Source organism: Wasmannia auropunctata, unplaced genomic scaffold, assembly GCF_000956235.1.
Source record: "Wasmannia auropunctata unplaced genomic scaffold, wasmannia.A_1.0 LD335767.1, whole genome shotgun sequence".
Lineage (NCBI taxonomy): Eukaryota > Metazoa > Arthropoda > Insecta > Hymenoptera > Formicidae > Wasmannia > Wasmannia auropunctata.
Genome location: NW_012027123.1, coordinates 265,322 through 290,770, shown reverse-complemented (window position 1 = coordinate 290,770; position 25,449 = coordinate 265,322). Strand labels below are relative to the sequence as shown.

The following is a 25,449-nucleotide window of genomic DNA, read 5'->3' as shown; positions in this document are numbered from 1 at the left end:
CACAGTGTTAACGCGGAGAATATATTCCAAAACGATCGCAACGAGAAAAAGGAATACGTGACACGGTTGCGGACCCTATTCCATAAATCTCCGCCGTGTTTATTAGGTAGCACGCGATCGATTTGCGGATTTCATCAGTTCTAAGAGCGTTGACCCGATTTCCACGTGTCCAAGGGTTAAAGCACCCTCCTCTTCCAGCATGTTGCACAACCGCGGTCGCGCACTTTGCGATCTCTCGGAATCTCTCCTGGCCGTCGTTTTTTCTCATCCGGGGGCGATGTATGGAGACAAAGGCAAAGAGACAGAGAAAAGGGGAGACCGAAAGACAAAAGGAGAAAGAGGGAGGAAGAGGGAGAGAAAGAGAAGCGATACATACATCTCTCGCCTCCGAATTTCCGAACAAACCAGGGATCTCCGGGGTGTACCGGGTGGCGCATGAATATTTCATCGGGACCGGGATAAACCGCACGATATTTTCCGCAGAGAAGAGGACAAGAAGCAGGGAGGGGGGGGGAGGACGGGAGAAGGCAAGCAGGCCTGATAGGTTGGCGGAACTTACCCAGCATCAGATCGCGCGACACATCGGCCCGGGCGATACCGAAGGCCGGATCGGTGTCACTGTGGTATCGATCTATGGTCAGCTCCCAGTAGTGCACGCCCCGCGAGAAGCCGACGCTCGAGAGGACCACGCGGTGCTCGTAGCCCTCGCAGGACGCGCTCATCGCGTCCTCGGATATGGACACCTCCTGCGGTATGCCGGTCGCGCCGGTGGCCCACGAAAACCACGCCACTGCGAGAGAGAGGGGGACAAGAGACCAGAGGATTACCGTACAGCTTCGATTAATATTCCGCGGACTCGGATCCGCAAGCACGCTTAACGAACTACACGTTCGGGCACACGGGCGTTGGGTTATCGAGTGCCCGGGTTATTGGGAATTCGACGTCGCCGCCGCACTCGATGTTAATAACGACGTGACGGGATTGTGGAATCTTAATATGGGAGGGAGAATGAAGGGGGGGGGGAGGATCTGATTTTCTGTGCGGCTAAATAATTTAAGAATTTTGATATGGAAAGTCGACGTGACGCGACTGCGGGGAAGCTCAATGCAAAAAGAAGGAACGTTTTTATGCGTTTTATCATTCGCGGTGTATTAAATAATTTGAAACTTTAATATGAAATTTTTCTTACGTAACGCGATTGTTGAAGCTTATTAATTTAACTCCCCCTCGATGAATATTATAGTTATGACCCGGGGATACAAAGGAGAGAGAATTTTTTCCTCTCAACCTTTATGTATTATAATGTTACATTTGGAAAAATATGAAGATATATAAATAAGAGATTAAAATTCAACATGAAAAAAATTGGTCCAAGAATATAAGCAACAAACGTGGTAAATTATTATAGATTGCAAATAATTCGATCTGTCGAATCATCGTACCTTTCGTCGTATCAGTCGATTCATTGTTCAAGAATTCAAGATAGAACATTTAATTCTCCGCTGAATAATTTAAGCATTTCCGCAATAATAGAATTAGTGGTAATGAAACGAAATTTTTGGCGGTTTTTCCGTTTCCTCTCGGAACTAACGCGAAAGGTAAAAATGTCTCCGCGCGGAGTCATTTGTAATTGTCGCCCGCATTATTCCGCAAACGCCGCACGGATGGGCATTCTATCGCGGCTATTTCTGTGCATCTACCGTCCATCTCATCGATCACGCGATCGTGCCGCGGAAAAAAAGGAGGGAAAAAAAATACGCACGACTGGAAAATCGACGTCGCTTACGATCGTTCGTCTTCCACGCGACACCGACGCCGATTTTCCAGCCGAGGCCTCCGCGCGCCTCGCCCGGAGAGGAAACTGTAAAGAAAAAAAGGAGAAAGCTCTCTCTCACCCTCGGCGGTCTGAAGGCCGATCAGCTCCGAGTACTCGCCCTCGCCGGCGCTGTTAAAGGCCCGTACCCTGGCGTTGTAGAGCGAGTTGAAGTGCAGCCCGTCTACCGTGCAAATGGTCTCGCGGCCACAGTACACCTCCTGCGAATCAGATTTCAAACGGGGCACCCGTGAATTTGCGGGTTGCAATTGTATAGCCGGATAAACTTATCCTATTAATCAAGAGAGAGAATAATTTTTGCGGAAATACAAATTATGGCACAAAGAATATCCACTTTTCAATTTTTACTTTTCGGGAAACGCCAAGAAATATTAGATAGCGTAAAATTATTTAATGATATTCCGCTACTATTCCACTGCTATTATATCACAAATAATTAAAATAGAATTCTTTCTACGCTGAAATAAATGTCTATATAAAATATGCAATATATTAAAAAAAATATCTATTTTATATAAAATAATAATAAAGAAATCCTTAAAAATAAAAACTATAAAATCAACTCATCTAGAAACGAGATAAAATCACAAGGGTTCCAATTTCTGTATATTGAGTAATGACTAAGGCAAGTTGGAATGTCTAACTTGGCTCGAAAATACTCGTTCACTGTGGCGAACGAGTATTGACATTGCTCGTCTGAGTGGTGGATAAACGGGAATTGTGGATAAAGAGCGGAGTTTACCTGTCATGTCGGCTTTCTTGAAAGAAACGTCAAGATAGCATCGATTGGTCGACCAACAGATAAACAAGCACGAGAGAGATACGTTATTACTTATTAGATTTAACATCGAAATAAAAGTTTCGTGCGAACCGGTGAAATATACGAACTGTCCTTCGACATATACCTTTCCTTTTCAATATCATTTTCGATATAATTTTAATTGTTTATTATGCACGTATCTTGATATTTTTGCGATTATCAACTTTAGATATAAAAGACTACAATATAAAATTGATAATAGAAAAATGATATAATAGGAAAATGTTTGCTATAAGAATTTGCGAAGTTTGCTAAAAGTTTCGCTGCTTCTAGTCAGGAATTCGTGATTCAGACAAGAAATACGAAACTTTTAATTTTTTGCATATCTTGCATTTTCTCCAAATAAGATCGCGCAGAATAGGGGGAATTAATTTCCGGGCTATCGTGAATCTTGCGGCAGAACCCGATCCTTCAACCCGATTTCGTCAAAGGAGCCCTCACAATTCCTGCTTGCGAGCTCGAGGAGCGACAGCGCGGAAACGGAAACCAGAAACCGGGAAACCCGAGGCATCGCGCCGCGCGCGCGAACGAGCTCGATTTAAATATTAAAAGGAGGAGGATGGACCGCGCTATCCCGATGGCCGCCAAGAGGACTGGCGATAGGTCGGACGAGGGGGAGGCGGCAGAGAAAGGACGAGGAGGAGAGCGCCGGCAACGAGGACGATTTATATTCGCGGTATCGCTCCGTTCGTTAACGAGCGCCATATCGCAACGCCGCCGTGCCGGGTGCATTATTAACAAAGCATGAAAATTTAGACGCGCGATTTACAAGCCCAACCTGAAGCACGTTCGCGCGAGAAGCGGGAATTCATACGCGGTGCGGCGCGATATATACATGATGCTATTCTCGTCGATTTCACCGCGGATTTAGCATCGTATTTCTCCGCGCGAGCCATTTGAAGAGTGAAATCTTCATGAGAAACGAGAAGAATTAATACAATCTGTAAATAAAGCTACTTTAATGATGCATCGTATAAATGCGAAATTTAGCACGAATCAATCGTGAGATGAAACTGACGTTTATATGCGGTATCAAGAAGGAAAACAGTCTCTCTCTCTCTCTCTCTCTCTCTCTCTCTCTCTCTCTCTCTCTCTCTCTCTCTCTCTCTCTCTCTCTCTCTCTGAACACATTTAATTTATACATTTTTCAATTTAAATATGTATTTTATTCCGCGTCACATTCGCGTAGCGCGCAAATATTCGAAAGAGTTAAGTCCAGCGATATTAAAATAATTCTGTAAAAATACCAAAGCTTTACGATATCATTTTCTCTTTCACTTCGTGCAATTTTATTTTCCCCTCGCGCTGAGGCGAAAGACAAAACCCTATGAAGCTCTACGACCGCCGGTAAATTACCTCACATTAATATCGCGGATTATGTGGCAAACGACGGTTCGAACTGCCGTCATTTGATAAAAACTTCTAATGAACGGGACGATATCGCCGGGAGCAATTAATAATTGCCATCGCCCGAGAGGATCGCTCATTTCTCACGTGTAAGCCCGGAATCTTGGAGTTATGGGCTTCAATTAACGCGCTCTCTCAATATCGAATCTTCATTTACCCCGAAGGAAGAATCCCAGTTCACAAACTGTTTCTCAATTCACGTACACGACATATACTCTGGGCTTGGGTCTAAAGAAGGGCTTTAAAACCCTTACAAACTACGTTACGATTTTCCTCGTCGGACAATTAGAGATATTATCGTACCCATTTGGGACGTCGCGAATGGATTAACGCGGCGCGTTAAACAGCGTCTATTCGGCACGCTAATCTCCAGATTTCTCAAACTCGCGCCCCCTCGCAGAGAACTCCCCCTCCGCCGAGGCTGCCTTTTAATCCCGACTTTTTATGCCGCGCGCGGGCCCACGCGCGCTATTTAGGCTGAGTTATTAGCCGTAATCGTTATACCGCGTTTCAGGGTGCCCCGCTACCGCCCGCGTTTACGATCAATAAAACGCGAAAGACGACGGGGTTTCGAGTCCGGCCGGGTAAGAGACCGCGGTCCGAGAATAAAATTCGACGAACGACCCCGCCTGGAGTCCGGAAACGCGCTCCGAATGGGATACGTGGCCGACCCTTCACGAAGGCCGGTATTCGCGCGCGAGCGATCCGTCCCGGTACAACGGTGGATATACGACCCGTAACAAAATCTCTACGAAAAAAAAAATCAGCGCTTTACGGACTTTATCGGCATCAACATTCATCTCGCGGCGCGCCGGCGAACAAATTCTCAACAAAGAGGGTTTCTATGATCCTGACGTTCTTTTTTCCTCGTCCCCCTTTGAGCTTCGATGTCACGCCGATAGCCGGTATTATCCTTCGGTAAATTGAAAGGCGGGTTTTGTACGTCTCTCTCGAACTCGCGCGCGGTTTTATTAAACGCTCGTGTCCGGCAATCGGTCCGCGTATAAGATTCATTTTCATGTCATTGCGTGTAGTATGTATTATGGGACGAAATTGTGGTCGTAAAATTTGAGATAAAACTTGAACGACGGCGCGATAAAATTTTATTCGCATGGTCACTCTCGTGTATATGTGTCATAATCCAGAAATAATAGCGGACAGATATTTAACACGCTCAATATCAGAAAGTTTCAAAAGAATTTTACTGGAATTAACGGTTAACTGGGTAATAACTATCGAATCGGGAAGATCAAAAGGGTATTTTCAGCCTCTCGAGGATCCCGGCAATCAATTTTGCAAACATGCGATTTAACTAAAGATTAAAAAAATATATATAGCCGGGGAGAAAACTACCGTAGAGAATTTTAACGAATGCATTTCACAGACAAACTTACATCTCTTTTTCCCTCGGGTTACACTGTCACGTTTAGTTCAACATACACAACGAATCTTCTAGAGTTTCCTGCCACGTTCGTACAACTCGTTCCTTTTTTTTTTACTATTTTTACGCTACGAGTAACTTCCTTCTGCCCGGGCGCGAGGAAACCTCGTCTTAACTTTTCGAGAGCGAAACCGACAGACAGTCTCACAGCATCACGTCCAATAAAATTAGTATCGCTGCGCTTTCAATAACATTTCGTATTCAGTCTATTCAAATCATGTTAAATTTTTGTACACAACGAACAGCAAGAATTGATTCTACTTTTGAAGGAATTGAGTTAAGAAGAGAAGTTGTAACATATGAAAAAAGTACTAATTTTTTTAAATATTATAATTTCTCGTTTTAACTCAATTTCTTTCAACAGTAGAATAAATTCTTATCCTTTTCTAGATAATCCGTTCTTTTCATTTTCTGCTTTCAAAAGAAATGGCTTAAAAAAAAAGAGACGTTACAATACTCGGAAAAAAATATTTGCTATCGTGTGAGAAAATCGACGCGTTGCTTTCGAGATTTCCGTGGGAGAAATAACAGACGTCAAATATTATTTAATGCCAGTGAATTTCTCTCTTTCTCCCTCGGTGTCATCTCGTCCGCGCCGGATCGGAGAACAATTCTACGGAAGACATCGTGAGAACGTCGAAGTGTCCCATTGTTGGGTAAAGTCGCATCGCCCGTCGTCGTCGTCGTCGTCGTCGTCGCGGGATGATACGGCCGCGACGGAGAGCGCGGCGAAGAAACACCGGAACCGGACGCGTCGCGTCGCGTCAGCAAAGAAACCAGCACGATTGAGGGTCCCGACGGGTGAAGTGTCATCGAAGAATTCGCGGACGATCTCGAGAAAGCCTCGAGGATCCAAGCCTAGCCCGTCCGATAGCCCGTCTCTATCCGCGCCGACACGATACGGTAGGGAGGCGGGGGAGGAGTACAATTTCTTCGGGATATACGGAAGGTGTTTACTCACCCTGAACTCCCCGCCGCAGCCGTCGTCCAGCTCCAAGAGATATCCCTCGATGGCGGGGCCCCTCTGTCCGGCGCAGCCCATAATTCCGTGGCCAGGTGGCGGCTGCCAGGCAACGGTGACGCTGTTGTTCTCGGCGCTACACTCTTCGGGGATCAGTAAGGGCGCTCCGGGTGCTGGAAATGCGTACGTCGAGACGGTTTAACAGCGTTATTGTAATCGTCGGCGTTGCGTGGAAACGCGGGCGGCAAAGTAAGTACTGACAATGAACTGGATTTAATAATGTCTTTTAGGTGAGCGCGCGACTCTCCCGGCGTATGGGGGAGTTTAGAATCAATTCCAACGACAACAATTGTAGTAACGTTCGCGATAATTCAAGATGCAAGTTGTTACATTGAATACATGAAAATAAATGAAATTTTAGATTTTTCGATTAATTTGAAGTAAGCTCTTCTTGTATAGTGATAACGCGAGGAACTCTCCGCTCGCGTGATGGAAAAGCAGATACGGTTACTTTGAAGTTGTCTCGTAAAAATAAAGTTATAAGCAGACTATAAATCAGTTGTTGTACTTGCTTAAGGACGAAAGCTTCCAATACTAAAATTTTCTACTTCGGTAAAACTTTGTACACACTTAAGAAGTTTCCTCGGGTAAGTAACTAAACATTTCGTATTTTCGTAACGAAAGGATTGAGGTAAAGGCATTTAACTTTGGAGATTTCGAGCCAACGAAGTTTGCTTGTAAATTATTTTACGAGCGAATAAGCTTATAAATAAGTAGGAAGTTGTCATGCAAATAGATCAAAAAGCAATAAATGGAAAAGAGAAAAATTCCCCGATAAAATAACGAGGCACGTTTTATATATATAATAACGTGTGTTTTATATATATAATATACATATTTGTATATAAACAAATTTATGTATAGATATATATATAATCATAAATTAAAAACACCGTGAAGAGAAGAAAGTAGATTCGCACACAGACGATTTCATTTGATATAGTTTTAATTATCGCCGGCCAACTTGCGAGATATAATATGATTTGAAACCGCGCTGGGTATTTGACTCCAATCCGATTTGCCTCGAAGCCGCCTCGCCGATGATGACCTTCGGCGGCAATAATTTCACGATTTAAACAGGCTTCGGGCTGCCGAATTTGCCGCGAGTTTCCTAACGACGGACGGAACTTGGTCGTTGCCGCGCGACCGCACGATTCTATTCGATTCTGACTGCCTAAGGTACAAGTTGAAGCCGCGGAAATTACTGCGCGCTATCCAGATTTCTGTCCCGCAGAAATGTACCCGAGATGCCGGTGCGCGCGGAGCCACCATATCTCTCAATTTGTCAAATCGGTCGGAATACGTGTAACTTCCTCGACAAAACGTTAGAATCAAATCGATCCTTCGCATTGGGACCTGGTCAAATTAATAGCCAATATTAATTTCTCCTGGAGAATAATATTTCAAGATCTCCCTTGCGAGAGAAGAGACATGTATAAGCGTTAGTAATGCAATGCCTCATTTACGGCAGTTTTTGAACATTTAAAACATTTTTTTTTTTCTTATTAAATGAATATTTCTTTTGTACAATATTTCAAGATCTTCTTGGAATATTACAGAAAAGAAATATTCATTTAATAAGAAAAAAAAAATGTTTCAAGAAGATTTTAGAATATTGTACAAAAGAAATATAATTGATTTAATGTAGATCTTCTTGGAATATTATATAGAATATAAGAAGAGCTTGGAATATTATGCAAAAGAAATATTCATTTAATAAGAAAAAAAAGAATGTTTCAAATGTTCAAAAACTGTCGCAAATGAGGCATTGCATTGCTAACGCGCATACTGCATGTCTCTCGCGGGGGAGATTACGTTAATTCATTTGATAATTCATTTGATAGAACGCTCTCCGCGCTCGTTGCATTCGCCGTAAAAGAGCGATCGTTCGGGGGCGATACTGATCACGTTGGACCGTTGGACGTTCATTACCGGCCACGCAAACGTTAGGGATAAGCCCGCGTTCAAGAGCGTTAACGCGCGCTGTAGGCGGTCGTTGATGCTTCTACATGCAATTATCTGGCTTTCAGTGGAAGCTCGCCGCGCCGCGCCGCGTCGCGACGCGGGTCGTCGGCGCTCGCCGCCGGTTAACTTGTTGGCATGCTAATAAACCAAAAGCATTTCCTCTCGGCGCGCGCTGCCCGCTGTCCGCTGGCGGTTGTGCGGTTTCGCGCAAACTTATCTCTCGAAAACGCTCTCGACGCGCGCGACGTGCCCGACCTCGACTTCCTGTCCGTTTCGGTCGTCGATTCCGGATGCGCCGGCGAGCATAATCCGATCGGACCGGTCGCCGTCGCCGCCGCGATTCCGCGAACCGAGAGGAGTAAACACTCTTCGCCCAAAAAGGCGAAAGACGGGGAGGAAAGGCCACGAGGCTTGGCAAACACGTCGCGATGTGCGCGCACGTCAGATAAAAAGAGAACGTGTCCCGAAAGTTGCCGCGCGACGTTTTTGCCACGTCGCGTCGGTAGGATACCGTTGAGTCGCAAAAACCGCGATCAAGCTTTTTGACAAAATTGTGTTGTCCTGTCTCTACCGCATTTACTTTTTTTTTTTAGCGGCTGCGGCGTTCAGCAGACAAAGCGGCTCAGTGAGCGCGCAGAGGTTCTTTGCTACCATTGATTTTTACACTTATTGTTAGATCCAGCGAAGAGCTAAAGGCAAGAACTAATCATATTAAAGAATCACTCCACTGATTGCGAGTGAGCTGCTTTGTCTGCGGCCAATTTCTTTGGTCAATTCAAGATCGATTTTTATACCTTTGCTTGGTGTAACTTACAATTAATCTACGATAGAAACCATACCGCTCAATTTCGATTATAAATCAGATAAAGTTTGCTTTCTATAATGAATAAAAAGGTAGACGAGTCGGTGTTTCGATATAGTAATTGAAATCGTGCATAACAGCAGACGCGATATATATATATATATATATATATATATATATATTGTTTTTGCACATAGTGAAAAGCGGAACTTCAATGGCGTCCCGTGCATTCACGCAGATGAAAAAGTATTCTCTTCCATAATTTTCTGGAATAAAAGCCGTGGAAGCTGCGATTCCACGCAAAACTAATCACCTTTCCGATTTCGGACGAAATTGACTCGTGAATTCAATGATGTAACGAAACTTAATACGTTTTTTCAATACACATATATACGACGCAGGAAAAATCGTATTTTTCTGTACAAAAGATGTAATCTTTTATATATATAGGAAAATATCATTTCACGCATGGAATTAAAAAATACAATTTTTTTTATGCAACTATGAAGAATTTAAACAAACATACCACGATATGCAAAGAGAGATAAAAAAAAGAATGATCCATGATGCGTCAACACGGGAGATTCAATTTTATTTCAAAATATTGAATATACAGAGTGTCCCGAAATTCGTGAATCAAAATATCATAGCAAGAAGGTATTCGAAAAAATAAGTAAAAAAGTTATTTGTAAATTTTTATTTTAAGCAATAGTTTTTGAGATATAAGAGTTTAAATTTAGCCAATTATAGAATAGTACTCGCGTGAAACGCGCGACCATTAACACTATCGATATGCTCCTGGACATGTTTCCGTTTAATCGTAATCTATAATTGGCTAAATTTAAACTGTTATATCTTAAAAACTACTAACTACTAGCTTAAATTCAAAATTTACAAATAAATTTTTTACTTAATTTTTCAAAAGCTTTTGTGCTGTGATATTTTGATTCGCGCATTTCGGGACACCCTGTATATTGTTAAACATCGCGAAAAGTCTACAACTGTGAAAGGATTAAGCAGCAAATTATATTGTAAAATTATAGTTCAAAATTCAAATTTGTGCGAAATCACTTGCAGTCGAGAGTGAGTTTCGAGAGGTGTGTTGCAAAGTTTATAGATTATATTAACTCTGTTTTACATGTATATGCATACACAGACGCGCTATGGAACACTAGGAATAATGTTTCGCCTACTTGCAACGTCAAGGAAGGCTTAACACGTGTATGCATAATTAACTGGCTTCATGCTTGACAGCGAATCGTCACGGAGAGTTCAGCGTATATCCTTGGAGAGAGAGCCATTCCGCTCTACAGCACGAGAGCTCTAAGGTCCCTGCGGTACTCGCATTATGAAATTAGGCTAATGGCTCCGGCGTTACGTAACTATGTTCAGCGTTCGAACCGCCGAAGCTTTAATGCAAATTAAGATCGTCTCGAGAAACATTTATCATTTTGTATTTTCATTTCCAGTTGAACGGGCAAACGAAAAGGAAACATTACTTTCCACGTCGAACAAGTAGGAAGCTACAAATAACGATACACTCGTTTATTTCAATACCTCGCGGTGATTCGAAAATTTAATAGAGCTAACTAATAACTTTACTATTGTAAAAAAAATACAAAAAATTTGTAGATAAGAAAAAATTATTTTATCCATAATGTCCACGATATGTAAGAGTTCGAAATGCGTAATTTTCGGGAGCGGCGTGTTAAGTGAGACCGCGTAATTTGCGTGACGCGCGTGCGACGCGTGATGAAAATCGACGAGGGAAAAGTCGTTTACGTCAAACAGAAAAAGAGCGACGACGCGGCGTTAGAATAAACTCGCTTCCTGTTACGCCGCTTATCGCGATCCAAAAACTCGTGTAATCCGACATGGAACCTCGATGAAGCCGTTCGCACGGTAAATTCCGTTGCACCACGCTCCGGTCGCTCTATGTCGGCGACATTACTATCGATTATCCCGGATTTCGTCGGATTTTACGTCGGCGCTATCAACGTGCGAGTCCATAATCTCTAGGTATTACAGCCAGCGTGGACGATTATTTCTTTTGGTATCACCTCCGATGGCAAATATATATTATTTTTGTTTTCTTAACGGAGCAGTAAAGACTAATTAAAAGCTGTTATTACCAACGTTTAATTAAATTTGGACAAATCGTCGCGTAATAAACTGTGAGAGATCATCGATTCTGGCGCTCGTATAGCGTTTACGATCCGACCCAATATAACGGAGAATCCGGACGAAGCGCGAGGCGTAACGGTTACCGCGGCGTCAATTAAAGCCGCGCGCTAAAAAAAAAAAAAAAGTCGCGAGGGAAACACGTGAAATATCGATCATCCGCCTTTTACGAGGGTGCGCTCGTAAAAGCGGGAATTAATGGGCAGGACAGGTGCACGCGAGTGACTCGAAGATCTCGGCTTCCGAAGGAGCGGCATGCGGCGCGGCGGTCTCGACAGGGAGAGACGCGTGGAAACAACGTGCGCGTGGATAAAAAACTGTTACGGCCGCTCTTTTTACAGCTTTACAATGGGGTCCGACGTGAATCGACACACACCGGCGAAACTTTATGCCCATATCGGAATGATTTATCGAACGGCGCGAGACGCGTCGCGCCACGCCACGCCGCGCCGCGCCGATATCCGATACGTACAGACTCTCTCTCTCTCTCTTTCTCTCTCTCTCTCTCTTTCTCTTTCGTTCATTTTGTTCTCTTTGTGAGGAAAACGTGGAAAAAGAGTGCACCGATAAGGGTTATACAGTGGAGAAGAAGAGAAAGAGAAAAAGAGAGAGAGAGAGAGAAAGAAAGGCATGACGAAGCGAAGAATGCGCCGATAGCCCGTTAAAATGTATCGCGTGCGAAATATATCTCGCTGATAAAACTTAGCGACGGGTGAAAATAAACTTCGCGGAGGATGGACGGGCTCTCGGGTTCGGCGAAAAATGGTCTTCTCGCGAGAGACTCGACAGTGATCTTGACGAAGTTCTCGCCGAGAAGACGATCTTTCACGCTTCACTCCAGGCGCAGAAGCATTCTTGAAACAATCACGTCCGCTTCGGCACTTTCGTTTCTGGAAAGGCGAGACAACTGGTTCGCGCGCGAGAAGCTTCTTTTAAACTCTGAAGAATCCTCGACTACACTTTTGACTTGAGTTCGATACGCGCGCGATAATTCCTTTTCCTTATATTACATTCGGTAGATGTATTTACTTCTTGGTATATTTCTTTCTGGTTTAGCAACTATGATAAGTTATAGTCAGATGAAAGGAAAGAGGAGCTGGCAGACTTGACTTATAAAGTTTATTAATCTTTACTTTTTATTTAAATTATCAACTTTTTATATCTTAGACGTACGATAAACTTTATGAGATTCTGAAGAGTTAATAATTTAAATAAAAGGTAAAGAATTTTTTACTAAGAAAAAAGAAATTGTTTAATTTTTCGTATTCAAATGAAAATTATATAAAATTTATTTTATATTAAATACAAAAAACATGTATTGTAGATAGATTAGTTTCTTTTTTCTCGCTGAAAAGTATTTTTAAATAACGTTATATCTGTTTTAAGACGCGCAATATGATAAAGCTTCGTATCTTATCCGTTCTTATCTGTATGTAGAAATTTAATTAAACATGCTTTGAATAAAATATTCGCATTAAGAGCCACTTCGGTCAATGTAAGGTGACTTGGGCGATGAGAAAATCATCAGTTGTTATTAAAAGAACGGTCGTTGACGATGGAGCCGCGATTGCAGCATCGCACGCGTATAAATTAATGAGTGAATTAATCTGCCAGCGTCGAGGAGGTAGAATTCCCGTTTACCCGTGTTATCTCGGCGAGACATACGTACGGGACATTAACGTCGCATTGTACGGTCGTCAGCCTCGTCCGCGACAAGCCCGCGTTTAATTTTCCGCCGGACGTCTAGACCGATTCTTCGTTCTCCTTTTCTATCCGTAGCACCGCTAACGGAAAGGGAAATCTATCAGTCGAATCTGACGAATGCTAAGCGTCGATTTCGCCAGAAATATCAGGAAAATTGACTTTAAATTTTATGAGAAAGAGAACATCCGCGGTGTTTACTCTCCGCTAAATCCCAGACGCGAATAAATAGAGGACTGCAATCTTCATTTTCGTATTACATTTACGGCAACATGACGTAAACACAGCGTTTCGTCAGGCAATAACGATTCGCGCTCGTAATCGGATGCATCGCGTCGTAAAATGAAAAAAAAACGATAAAAACGCGCGATAATTTCCGCGGTGACAAACTTTTAACTTCAGAAACCGCTCGGTCGTCTTTAAGACCACGGAGGCAGATGTAATAACGAAATTTAGCAGCGGCCCGGGAGAGATCCGGCAATTTTTCACGTCGTAAAACTCGGGATAACGGCGATCGCACGCCGCAATAAAGTCAAAATTTAAGAAAGCGAAGCACCTGTTCGAGAGCGTTCGACGCATCGTCGATCGCTTGTCTCTCCCTCGTCTCAGAGGTATGACGGAATTTTTATGTTCGATTAAGTCCGTTCCACGGAGCTCGAAATGGCGCCGGGCGCGCGCGCGTAACAGCCTCGTAAAGTACGGAAAATGAATTTCGCATTTTCGTTTTGCCCCTTCGTTCACCGTCGCTGTAAACTGCTAAGCAGCTGTTGCAACTGCGATCGTAGATATTCCAATTTTCGCCGCGTTGCTTCGACGTGCGAAATAGATGTAAAAATTAAAATGATGAGTTATTATATTATTCTCATTATCCGATTTTTCTAAAAGTGTTCACTTAACATCGAAATTTCTTAAAATAAAATTTAAAACATAAAATTTCTTTCGAGAAAGAAAAGGATTATAGTTTTCGACTGCGCCAAGTATTGTAAAAAAAAAAATTGTCACCCAACGAAATATGCATATACTTTTCTAATGTATTATACATTCGTTAGATTCCGGAAAACGTGCCCGAGTGATTTCGTTGGAAACTTTACGCGGAATTCTCGCGTACTTGAAAGTTTCCACGGGGCACATTCCTCGCTTTGCTATTTGCAAAGCCGGGTTAAGTAAATGAAATTCCGTGTGACTGCCGATCGCAGATTTTAACGAACCGAGGCGTGCCACTCTTTGACGAGCAAACTGCGCGTAATGAAGAAACTTTCTGATATCACCGTACCGATTTGTATCAAGGTTCCGCGAAAGTGAAATGTCTCGATAGAGAGAAGCAACGAGTTTACATCTTTCCTCGACGGCGCGGCGGTCGTTTATCAGGTTAAATAGATTTGTATTTCATTAACTCTTCCCTTCCTAATTTCAATCAGTACGCGGCGGCCGTAAATTCGTTAGAATAATGAGCGAGAGTACATAACGTAACTTCCCGCACGCGATGCGCGTATCCTTAATTTTAACGGCGGGGCGCTTTGATGACCAGTTCTGAGTTGATTCTATCCGTCAAATTGAGTCGACGAAATCGATAATTTTATTTGCCACTCGAGTGAATCGAATTTCGTGCTGCAGCGTCTGCCTTTAACGTGACTCCCCGGTCTCGCATCTACCCGTATATACGTTATTAAGTTATCCATACATCCGTAAACACGTTAATCAGACGCGATTAACGTTTCCCGAGCCGACATCGGCAACCCGTGACACCCGGCATCGTGTAACGGAGAGTATATACCGCCGCCGTGCACCCAGTGCGAGCGAGCGGTAAGGAGAGGATGTCTCCTTGTAACGAGTTAATACCTTCAGATCGTTACAGCAGTTACTGCAAAGCCGGTACCTAATTAATCCGCTTTTGAAACGTTTTAGCGTACGGCAAAGATATATATAGCGGCGGCGGCGGCGGCGGCGGCGGCGCGGCAATGGCGGCGAGCAAGGAGGCATGCTTAAAGGAGCCGTCCCCGGGGGCTACGTAAAATTATTAAGCGGACCCCCCTTGCTCGACTCCCATCTCTCCCCCTCGTCATCTCCCGGCCGTCTAGACGACTTTGGCGAGTGAGATTGACGCCTACTTCATCTCTCTTAATTATTGTTTTCTTTTCGCATCCCTCTCTTTCTGTCCCGCGTCGCGGGATAATACTTATATGTCTACGATTATAGTTTACCACCATTGGGTCTTTACCTGCTGTAGGATATCGTTCCTCCCCCTCCGACGCTGCGTCCAACATTAGAGTGATTTATAATCGGTGAAAATATTTGTATCTCCACTTACGTATGTACATCGCATGCAAGCACAACGTCAAACAACGAAACTCGCTCGAAAGTCAACTATTTTCGCCGCGAGTACTCTTATTTCTGGTCTCTCTTTGCTAATTCATCCGATCGCTGGATTTATTATTCCGTAAAAAATTATCATTCCTTTCACGCGACTATTATCAAGTCTGATATTTCAAAATTAATTATAATAACATAACAGGATATGTATCTCGTGAGAGCCAGAGCGTAAAATTGCAGGCTAATTTAAATATCTGCGTAACAGAACTCTACATAATTGTCATTGCCAGTCGTTTCAGGAGTTAAGTAATAACGAGAAAATCGGAGCTTATACTGGCGTGTGTAACCTCCGTTTCGCCCATTTGAGAGGCAAACGGACTATCAACGAGCAAGACTCGAGCACAAAGTTGCGCGATCAGCGTGGCCTCGTAAAGATAAATCGCTCCACTGAAATCCCGGTAGTCGCGGAAGCTACGAGTCAATTAAGCGTACCTACACGAAGGCGTCTTTCGAACGAGTTTACGTCGCTTTTACGCCCGTTGCTTTACCGGGCACGTACGTATACGCAATGCGAGCCGTCGTGAGACGATTCAGTTCGCGTAACGAACCAAACGGGATGAGTTTCCGACGAGGACGAGGAGCCAACGAGACGTTTTTGCGAGCTATTCCAGGCGTTGTAACGGAGGAATATTTAATTTATTCATATAATTGTTGCGACGATTTGTCAGAAGACGAGATTGGCAAGACTTTCACAAAATGTGCAATAATTTTACAAAATTATTAAATTATAAAAACACATGTGCTATGGACTTAAATGATATACATATTTTAAGTATCAAAGATTATTATTTTAGGGAAGATTTTTCTTAGATAAATGTTTTAATTTTCTAGTTTTAAAAGATAATTTTATTGCCATTGTCACTCTTTTCTCAGCTTTAGTCAATTAATGTTGAATTGTATGGTATTACGCTTAGATACTAGATAGACACTTTGAGCGTGTATCTTAGAGAATGGAATGTGTCTCATTTATCAAACTGCATGGAGATATGTGCTTCTGCAACGAAATTATCTGTTGGTTAGTTCTAATCGCGTTGGCTCCCGAGTAACTTCCTCTCTAGTACACGCGAACGATAGACTTTGACTGAGTTCCGTATAGCAATTAATTAAGTGGTACTTCGGAACTGCAACGAAATCAATAACATAAACAGCAAAGTTCTCTACCGGTTTGTCCCGGAACATTTTATTTAGTTCGAGTTCCAAAAAAATTTCTCTTTCCTCCGAAGTAAATAAATTCATAAAAGTTTAATATTCAATTTCCTCTTTTTTTTTTCTCGACGAAATATATGCACCATGCGCACGTTACACAAGTCTAATCTATCAAGCGGGGAACGGGTTGGCGTGCAAGAAGCTCATTTACTTCAACGTACAACGTGGATAAAAATTCATGTCATTTCTCATTTCGTCTTAATGCGATGTAGTTGCGCTATCGGGGAAGGGAAACCCAAACCCGTCCGCACGATGAAATTTATTCACGATCATCGTCGGGTGGATCGTACCGGATATAGGTTCAATCTACTGCTCGCGTGCACACACGGACATATCACACACGATCATGTAAACCGCATTCGCCCATCACGGACGGACTTACGTTTGAGCTGGACGAAGGTGAGCTGATCGATGGCGCGGCGCAGCGGCTTGTCGTCCAGGGTGAGATCGAGCAACGGCAGACGGGCGATCTCCTGGACGCCCTCGGCGCCGCCCCAGGAGCCGGCGGCCGTCGCCGCGCGTACCGACAGCATCCCGCCGATCTGCAGGAAGGCCGCGCTGTCGTTCTCCTTCAGCGCCTCGATGCAGAACGTGAGCAGCGCAGTGGTCGCCTGCAGATGCGTGGCACATCTCGCTACCTGGTCTCGCAACGAGCGCACCCTCGCCTCCCTGGTCTGCCGGGCGGCTTCGATCAGCCGTGATTTTCTCGCCTGCAGAAGACTCACCAGATTCGCCACTCGATCCTCGACCTCCTCCTCGAGCGCAACGCATTCCTCCTGGAATGGACAGCGGAATTATTTCGTTTGATTATAATAACGAGAAATATCTCTTGCTCGCGATATTATACCTTTATGATATAAAATATAAATCATCTGCGCGCGACAGAATTCCGCGATAAATTCTCTCCATAGAGAATTTAATACATTTAATGGAGAAGAAATGATGATCCATCATTGTATTCAAAAAATATTGATTTGTAAAAAAATTTTTATAAAAATACAGTGGCAATTTTTTTTCTAAAAATATCTTTCTGTAAACTTAATAAATTTACACTGTACTCTCACGAAACTCTAGTAATTAACTTTTAAAAAACTTCGCACATGTGTATATTTTTTTATATCTGCGCACCATAAGTACACGTACACGAATTTAAAACACAATGATCGTACGGATACTGTACGAGAAATCCGATATCAAATTGACTGGTACGCATATCCATGTATAATAAAGAAAAATAAAAAATATCAAAAGAAATCTCTGTCCGTCGGTTTTTGGAGTTTGGTTCACCGATTGTAAGCCATCCGGGTATCCTTTGTACGTCCAAATTATCCCTTCGGCCATCACAGAGATGAATCCGCGCCGATATTCTGTCCCGCGGAGAGCCGATGTAATTAACGCCATATCTTTTCGCAATTTCACGGCATCGTACCGCGTTGACGCGCCCGTCGACACGGAATTTAAAACGGTCGCCAAAGGCGCGCGTGTACTCACATGTACTTTATCCGTCATTCCTTTGAGCCTTTGAATGAACTCCGTCGTCGAGCGGGCCCTCTCCGACAGCTGCTGTAGATTTTGCGACAGCTCCGTCTGTAACAGCAGAAATTCACGACACGTGAGGGAACGTGCGGTACTTCGAGAGGGATTCGGCGGACGTGATACGCCGTGAACACTAAAGGTGACTAAAAAACCACATCTACCGATGTGGAACAAAAATAATCTTACTTTTTTTAGGAAAAAAAATAAAAATGATAAAATTATATAATATAAAAGGAAATATTGTGTTAAATTATATAATTATATAGCACATTGAAAAATATAATAATATATATTGTATAACGTGTGTTTAAAAATATATGACATATATATTTATTATGTTATATACTAATGTGCTATATTGTTTACTACAATGTTTATATGTGTATATGTATGTAGAGCAGAATAGAGATTATATGCCTGTAAACTGTGTGCATCGATAGATAGAGGTACTGGTGACTAATGAAGACGAATTATGTACAGTACAAGCGTTCGATGTTGGATCGATATGTCACGCTGGTTCCAATGGATAAACAGTCCCCGTATGTAGAGAGTTTGTACGTCGAGCGTTACCATACATAGGCGTAGTCACGCTTTCGTGAACGAGCTCGTATTAAGTACATATCGTTGTTTGTTCAATAACGACATAAAGTGCTCTTCTTTCGTAGTGGAGGGAGGCAGAACGGTGTTATTTCTTCCCGAGAAAATCTCGGGAAACTAGACTCAAGATATAGAGTGTGGACAAACATATCTGATTTTAGCATTCGCAATGTGCAAACAACGGGATGTAAACGGGATTCAAAATAGTATGTTTTTGTTTTATTTTGAAATATTACGCAAATAATAAAATAATAAAGCTACACCATATATTTTTAATATACGTGTATAAATTTGAAAGATTCTTCAATATTTAAATTAACTGACGAACGCGGGCGGAAGCGAAATGTTCGCATTTCATAAAAATACCCATTTTGTATAATTTTCCATATTTTTTATCAATTTTTTTTATCTCCGTTTGTAAAACGAAACCTGTTTCCTCAAAGTCCGCTACGTCACAGTCGACCTCTCATTCATTTATGTAAAATACCTTATAGCGTAAAAAATTAATAATATCACGACGAACGCCGAGGAACTTATAATCCGGCGCGCATTTACAACTGCGATTTAATTTATCATTTTATAGCGGGCGAGAATGCGATGCCGGGCACCGCGTCTCGCAATATCGCGAATCGTTCCCACAGTTCTCGTTTATCATTTTCCTCATTTCTCGACTTTCCTCGCCGGACAATACCTTCAGATCGATCGAGCGAACGGACGGACGGTGCACTTCGTCGAATTCACCGGAGACCAGTGCGCGTCGCGTCGCGTCTCGTCGCGTCGGCAGGTTTCCATTTAACACGACAATGTGTGCCAGTCGAAATGGGATGCGATCGCGTATGCAGTATGCACACGATACCGGCGCGGCGTCGGCATTCATCAGGGAAGACGCGGATTTACTCGTGCAAGTGCGCGATAAAGCCTCGACGGATTGCAGGAAAATATCGGGTGACGTGGTAGCACGTTCGACGCGAGTGTCATCCATTTCCCGGCATTCTTGACTAAACGATTAGTGGAATCACACGCGCGCGAGATATACATTTCGGTATAACTAATATTTATATTTAATACACATTCGCCGAAACTTTCCGCGGATGTCGATAGCTGTGCGAAGTTGCCCCCCCCCCCTTCCTCATTATTATAAATTCAAAAACGATCATTACCACTCGATTGGTGGTCATTTGATAGTATTTGATAGTCTATTCTCGATGATTGATAGTCAAAGTTGTAAATAATAATATGAAATACGTGCGTGAAGTTATAGCCCCTCCTTTCGCAAAATGTGACTTTCCAAACTGCATAAATATAATCATAACTGTTTCATAAGCATGGCGTTTGGAGGTCGTCTACTGACTCTTGGTAGTCCATTCGCGTGTGCGTTTCTATTATAAAAAAGAGGGACTTAACTTTACATATGTATTTTTTTGTATTATTATATTATTATAAGTTTTACAATTATCATCGAAAATAGACTACGGAATGAATGCTTACAGTTACGATTACTTATGCAGTCTGGAAAGTATATTTTGCGAAAGAAGGGGCTAACTTCACGCGCACATGTCTTTTTTTATATTAACTTTTTTAGATAGGATCATTTACAACTTTAACTATTAATAATCGAGAATGGACTATCAAATACTATCAAACAACCGAGTGGGAATGATCGTTTTTGAATTTTCAGTATTGGAGGGGCCAACTTCACACAGCTGACATCGATATCTAATATAATATTTAACGATTCGCGTCACTTCTATCAATTTAGCCACTTAGATACGCACGTCTGTTTAGAATTCGTCTTGGACACTTGGAGACTTTTTTCATTCGTCCGCGGCATGGACTTGAAAATTAATTTCGTCGGATAGGCCACGCGTTTCCTAAATCCGTTTACAGAAAAACTCATTATTTTTCTCACCTGCGGCATCGCGCTCGAAATATCGAATTATAGCGCGCCGACAAAAGTACCGTGTCGAGGGATTCCCCTTCCCCTCTCATTCGGGGCTGTGCCGAGAGGCGCCCGATCCCTTTGTACGTTTCTCTTCCTCTCGGTGTGTCTATCGCGTCGAACGCGGCGGCGGCGGCGACGACGACGACGACGACGACGATGCCGTTCCCTCGCGCTTTGGCGCGTATCCATTGGGCGCGACCGGCGAAATCTTATTAGCATGAAAAGAGCTCTCGGGGATTTCATCAGGGCGACGAGCTATCCCGACCTCTCCCCCCCTCCCCCCTCCTCCTCTACCCCTCGCAGCCGCGGGCGAGATGTTCCCTTCGATCGATTATCCCTGCGAACATCTCCGGAACTTCTCCACCGGTTGTCAGTGGATCAACAAAACCTCTGCAAGTTTCCGCAGTGAGATTCAGATATCGTAAAATTATCACAAAGTGCAAAAAACAAGGGGATTTTTATTTCGATCGAAAGGTACACAAGGACTAACAATAAGTGTTAAACTTGTCTCGTGGATTTCTGGTACACACAAAATACATCTGCGACGATAATATATATCGGAGGCGTACACAGAGTTTAATACGAATTTAACGAGATGGCTCGAAAAGAATCGTCGTCTGGTTCGTCTGGAATTTCTTTGAATATCATACAAAGACAAAGGCAAATAAGAGCGTGTTTTTACTAATGTTGATGTACCTTGGTCGGCGCGCGCGCACTAATTCCGCGACTCACGAGGCATTTCCTGTGTCGTAACTTTCAAGAATAATTTGTTTAAACTTCTCGTTCGACGAGTCTAATGCGAAATGCGCCCGAGGAATTGTCTCAGTTGCGGCAGGCGCTCGACTTTCTCGACGACGTTAATTGGCCAAGAGTCGATCCACAAAGACTTCGTTAACATCGGCCGACGACGCTCGTTATATAACAGTCATAAAAGTCGCGGAAAGAACGCCCGGCGGAACCTTAAAACTTCCCCGGAGTATGCTAACATATATAATACCGAGGCATCCGCGTACTAAAAAATAAAAAATAAAAAAAAACAGCCTAAGTTTAGCCAACTCGCGGCGGAGATCACCGGGCGGGGGGAGGGGAGGCTTTCACCGCGCCGGATGAAAGCTTCGTTAAAATCCTAACGAACAGCACGCAAAAGCTTATTAAATCTGGCCGATGCTTTTCAGCAAATGCTTTTCAGAAAACGTCGTATTTACAGGGCAAACGGTAACGAACGGGAAAAGGTGGAAAGACGTTATACCGGAAGGGCTCTCGTGCCGATTAATCCCGACCGGCGGCGGCGAGAGGCCGCGGCGCGGGCGCAACCCGACACGAAAGAACATAAATTTGAAAAAGAAAACAAAGAGCGGATCAAACACGGAATTTCTCGGTGATATCTCCATCGAGCGAAACCCGGGGACCGATTAATCTCGCAATTATTCCCGCGGTCGGTGCCGACCTGTGATCGCCACCCGACCGCTTTCAATTTACATCGAAACGAGCGTGTCTCGCGCGAACGGCATGTACGAGATAACCCCGAAAGCAGTCCGTCGCGATAATGGAATCGTGTCCTTCGTAAAGTTTCGAGCACCGCGCGCGGCTCGGATTAATTTTCGATTAAGCCCCTCGCCCGCGATTATATTCGGCCGTATCTCCCCGGTCTTGGACACGCGAGTCTCTCTTTCTCTCGTCCTTGCTTGCCCTTTAAATATTAATATCCATTAATATCAAGAGTTACCCGCGCGTGATTATTTTAACGCTGATTTTCAAAAATGTTATGTTTGGCGAAACAATACTTGGCGTGAAGTCGCGACACCTAAAAGATATAACGAAGAGGGTGTAACGAAAATAATAATACTACATTCAGGCTCTTAATTCGCGGCAACAAAGCTACGAATTAAGGGCTTGTCATGGCTCATTATCGCTATAATGGCGAGCTTAAAATGAATTTTTGCCCATAAAGTTCGCAGGAAGTATCTCCGTTGCCTTGGGCATTCTCCGCAGAGCCCTTTTACCACCACCCGCGCGGCAGCGCGGCACACACGTATATACACGGCGCGGAGCCGCCGCACGTGCGCGCACAAGGCACACAGGCACAAACGAAAAGTTTGCAACGGCGATTCGTGCTCGAGCGTAATTAAGTTACTCCTTTCGAGTTAACGTCGGCCGCGCCCGGTAATTTCCGCAGTTTTCAGCGCGAACTTTCCGCCAAGTTCGAGTCGCGCGCGCGAAGGCGACCGCGCCGCCCCGATAGAGAATGCCGCGAGATTGTTCCCGACATGCGGTCCCTTTAACGCCCCCCGACCCTTTGTTATATTAATTACCGCAGTCACCGCGCTGTACACCTATAAAGGGAAGCCGCGACGGAGGGGGAGGACGAGACCTTGTTAGATTCGCGGCAAGGGGCGCGCGATCTCGCTTTAATAATCGATCCTTAATACTTTCACGCGGTTCACGCGTAATTCCATTAAAGTCCGTCGAGGTTCCTCAGCACTTCCGTTACTTTAGCCGACCGCGGTTGGAAAGAAGCGAGGGGAGAATCCGCGAAAATTTAGGTATGCTATGTCTGCCTTAACAGTAATCGGGGTGTTCTCTGAATACGTTCGTTGCAGTATTATTTAAGCGCTTTACTTATTCGACTTATTGGCAAGTCGTTGTTTATTCTACATGTGACTAGTATACTCTCTGCTAAGAAATTAATATTTATTATTTAATATTCGCGTTTCGCGAATCAACTGCATAAGCAAGATATATACAGAATTTAATACTTATCACGCTCGCTCGCTGTCCCTTTGCATAGTAAAAATTCATCTTTTGAAGTCACGGCGGGAAAACGCTAATAAACAAATATTACGCGATGATATATTCCATTTTCCATGGCTTAAATTATTCGGCCGTCGTGTAATCCTGCGCGATACGGCCTCCCCACAGAGAATAACGTTTCGCGCAGAGTACTATGAATTTTCATGACTCTTCTTTGGCCGGGGGTTTAATACTGGGTTTTGCCAAGTAGAGCCGGGCGGGAAAGCAAAAAAAAATCACCGATCGCCGGATGATCTCCATTTCGCGCGAAAAAAAGTGTTCGCGCGCGAGGATCACGGGCAGATGAACCTCACGCTCGGGACGTCGATTCTCGTCGGGCTAATGCACGTCTAGCTGCTGCAGCCCAGAATGCAGCGAATGCACTTGTTAATTACGCCAATCAAATCGTACCGACGGCGCGAGCATAATTATACAAAAGTCGAGGGGTGCTCCTCGGAGGCGACCCTCGAGGCGCTTTCACGCGGAGTGCAATGTACCGAGAGCGCCCATGCTGCACTTATTAAGCTCGAGGGCCCCGGCCCATTGTTTCCAAGATCGATCGCGATCTGCCTAAAACACTTGGGATCCCTCTGACCGAGCTATTGTTACGTAACATTGCCACCCACTGTTTGCCACGTCGGATTTTAGGCGAGCGCGAGTATATACGCGTTCCATTTAAGAGACACCAAATTACAGCTACAGCCCGTGTAACTATACTTTTATACAAAAAAATATTCTCTCTTTTTTTTGTAACCTATAACAGCAAAAATTAAATTAAATCGGGCAAAAATTCATTCTCCTCGGCCAGAGTCAGGTATTGAAGAATTATCCGTCAAAGTACGAAGTCAAAGTTGGTTAGTGCCGAAACGAAGTTACTATAAAAACGGGAGTGCATTGCAACGGCAAGTGCGCGCGATATTAAGTTAAAAAGTGCCGATGGGGGAAGGGAGGGGGGGAGGGGCACATTTTATCCCCGGGTATAGAGCGCGTTAATAGAGCGCGCGACGCGCGCGGCGGGAATATACATTTCGCCATTCCTGGACTGCAGCGTCGTCGTTTCATCACGTGCACCAAGTCATTCGCTGGAAATGGAAAGCGGACGTCTGCTTTTATCACCGTTGTCCCTCATTGTCTACACCAGGCGTGGCCCGACATCGTAGAGAATCGGTTTCGTGTGCCGGAATAATTGGTCACTCGAATGCACCCTTACCTTCCCCCCTTCCTCCTCCCCTTCCTCCCACCGTCAGTCTTGATTTCTAGCCTTTCCACCCTACACCCACTCTCCGTACCATTCCACGGTGAGAGATATTCATTCTCGCGCGCATATACATTTCGCCGTCCAACGTAAGATCGCGCACGAGCCCGTTATCATATAGTCGCAGCCCACGCGATTCGCCCCTCGACTCAAGGGGTTGGATGGCGCGGCAGGGAAGGCGAAGATAGTGCCACCCTCCCTTGTACAGGGTCATCTGTCTGAAGTGATTTTCGCTGTTCACTCGAGGGCGAAAATAGGCGAGCTACGTTGGAATAGATTATTTTCGAGTGTGTGTATGTGGGTGGTAAAAATAAAGTGCAGAAGAAGCGATGGACGATCGAACAAGTCCGACGTACATGGTACTTCTAAGCGGAATGTTGTTGTTAACATTTACGTGACCGATATAAAAAGTGTCCAATAAAAATGAAATTCAACACCGTGTGATATTTCAATAAAATCCCGTCGCTTCAGAGACTCTTCTCTCGTTTAATCAATCAACTATTGCCTACCGATGTCGATCCAATTATTTTTCTAGCTTAAATAACGAAAACCGTGTTTTATATATATATATATATATATAT

General features: G+C 43.8%; 1 protein-coding gene across 1 annotated transcript in view; it reads right to left on the bottom strand.

Moving 5' to 3' along the window:
* LOC105456115 (E3 ubiquitin-protein ligase TRIM9) overlaps positions 1–25,449 on the bottom strand; it is a 90,502-nt gene that overhangs the window by 642 nt on the left and 64,411 nt on the right. The window contains exons 4-9 of the mRNA XM_011699930.1: positions 18,240–18,335; positions 17,131–17,524; positions 15,391–15,423; positions 6,464–6,636; positions 1,896–2,034; positions 560–790 (exon numbers count right to left, since the gene is read on the bottom strand). Of these exons, the coding sequence (XP_011698232.1) occupies positions 560–790; positions 1,896–2,034; positions 6,464–6,636; positions 15,391–15,423; positions 17,131–17,524; positions 18,240–18,335 (1,066 nt within the window). The remainder of the gene's footprint in view (positions 1–559; positions 791–1,895; positions 2,035–6,463; positions 6,637–15,390; positions 15,424–17,130; positions 17,525–18,239; positions 18,336–25,449) is intronic.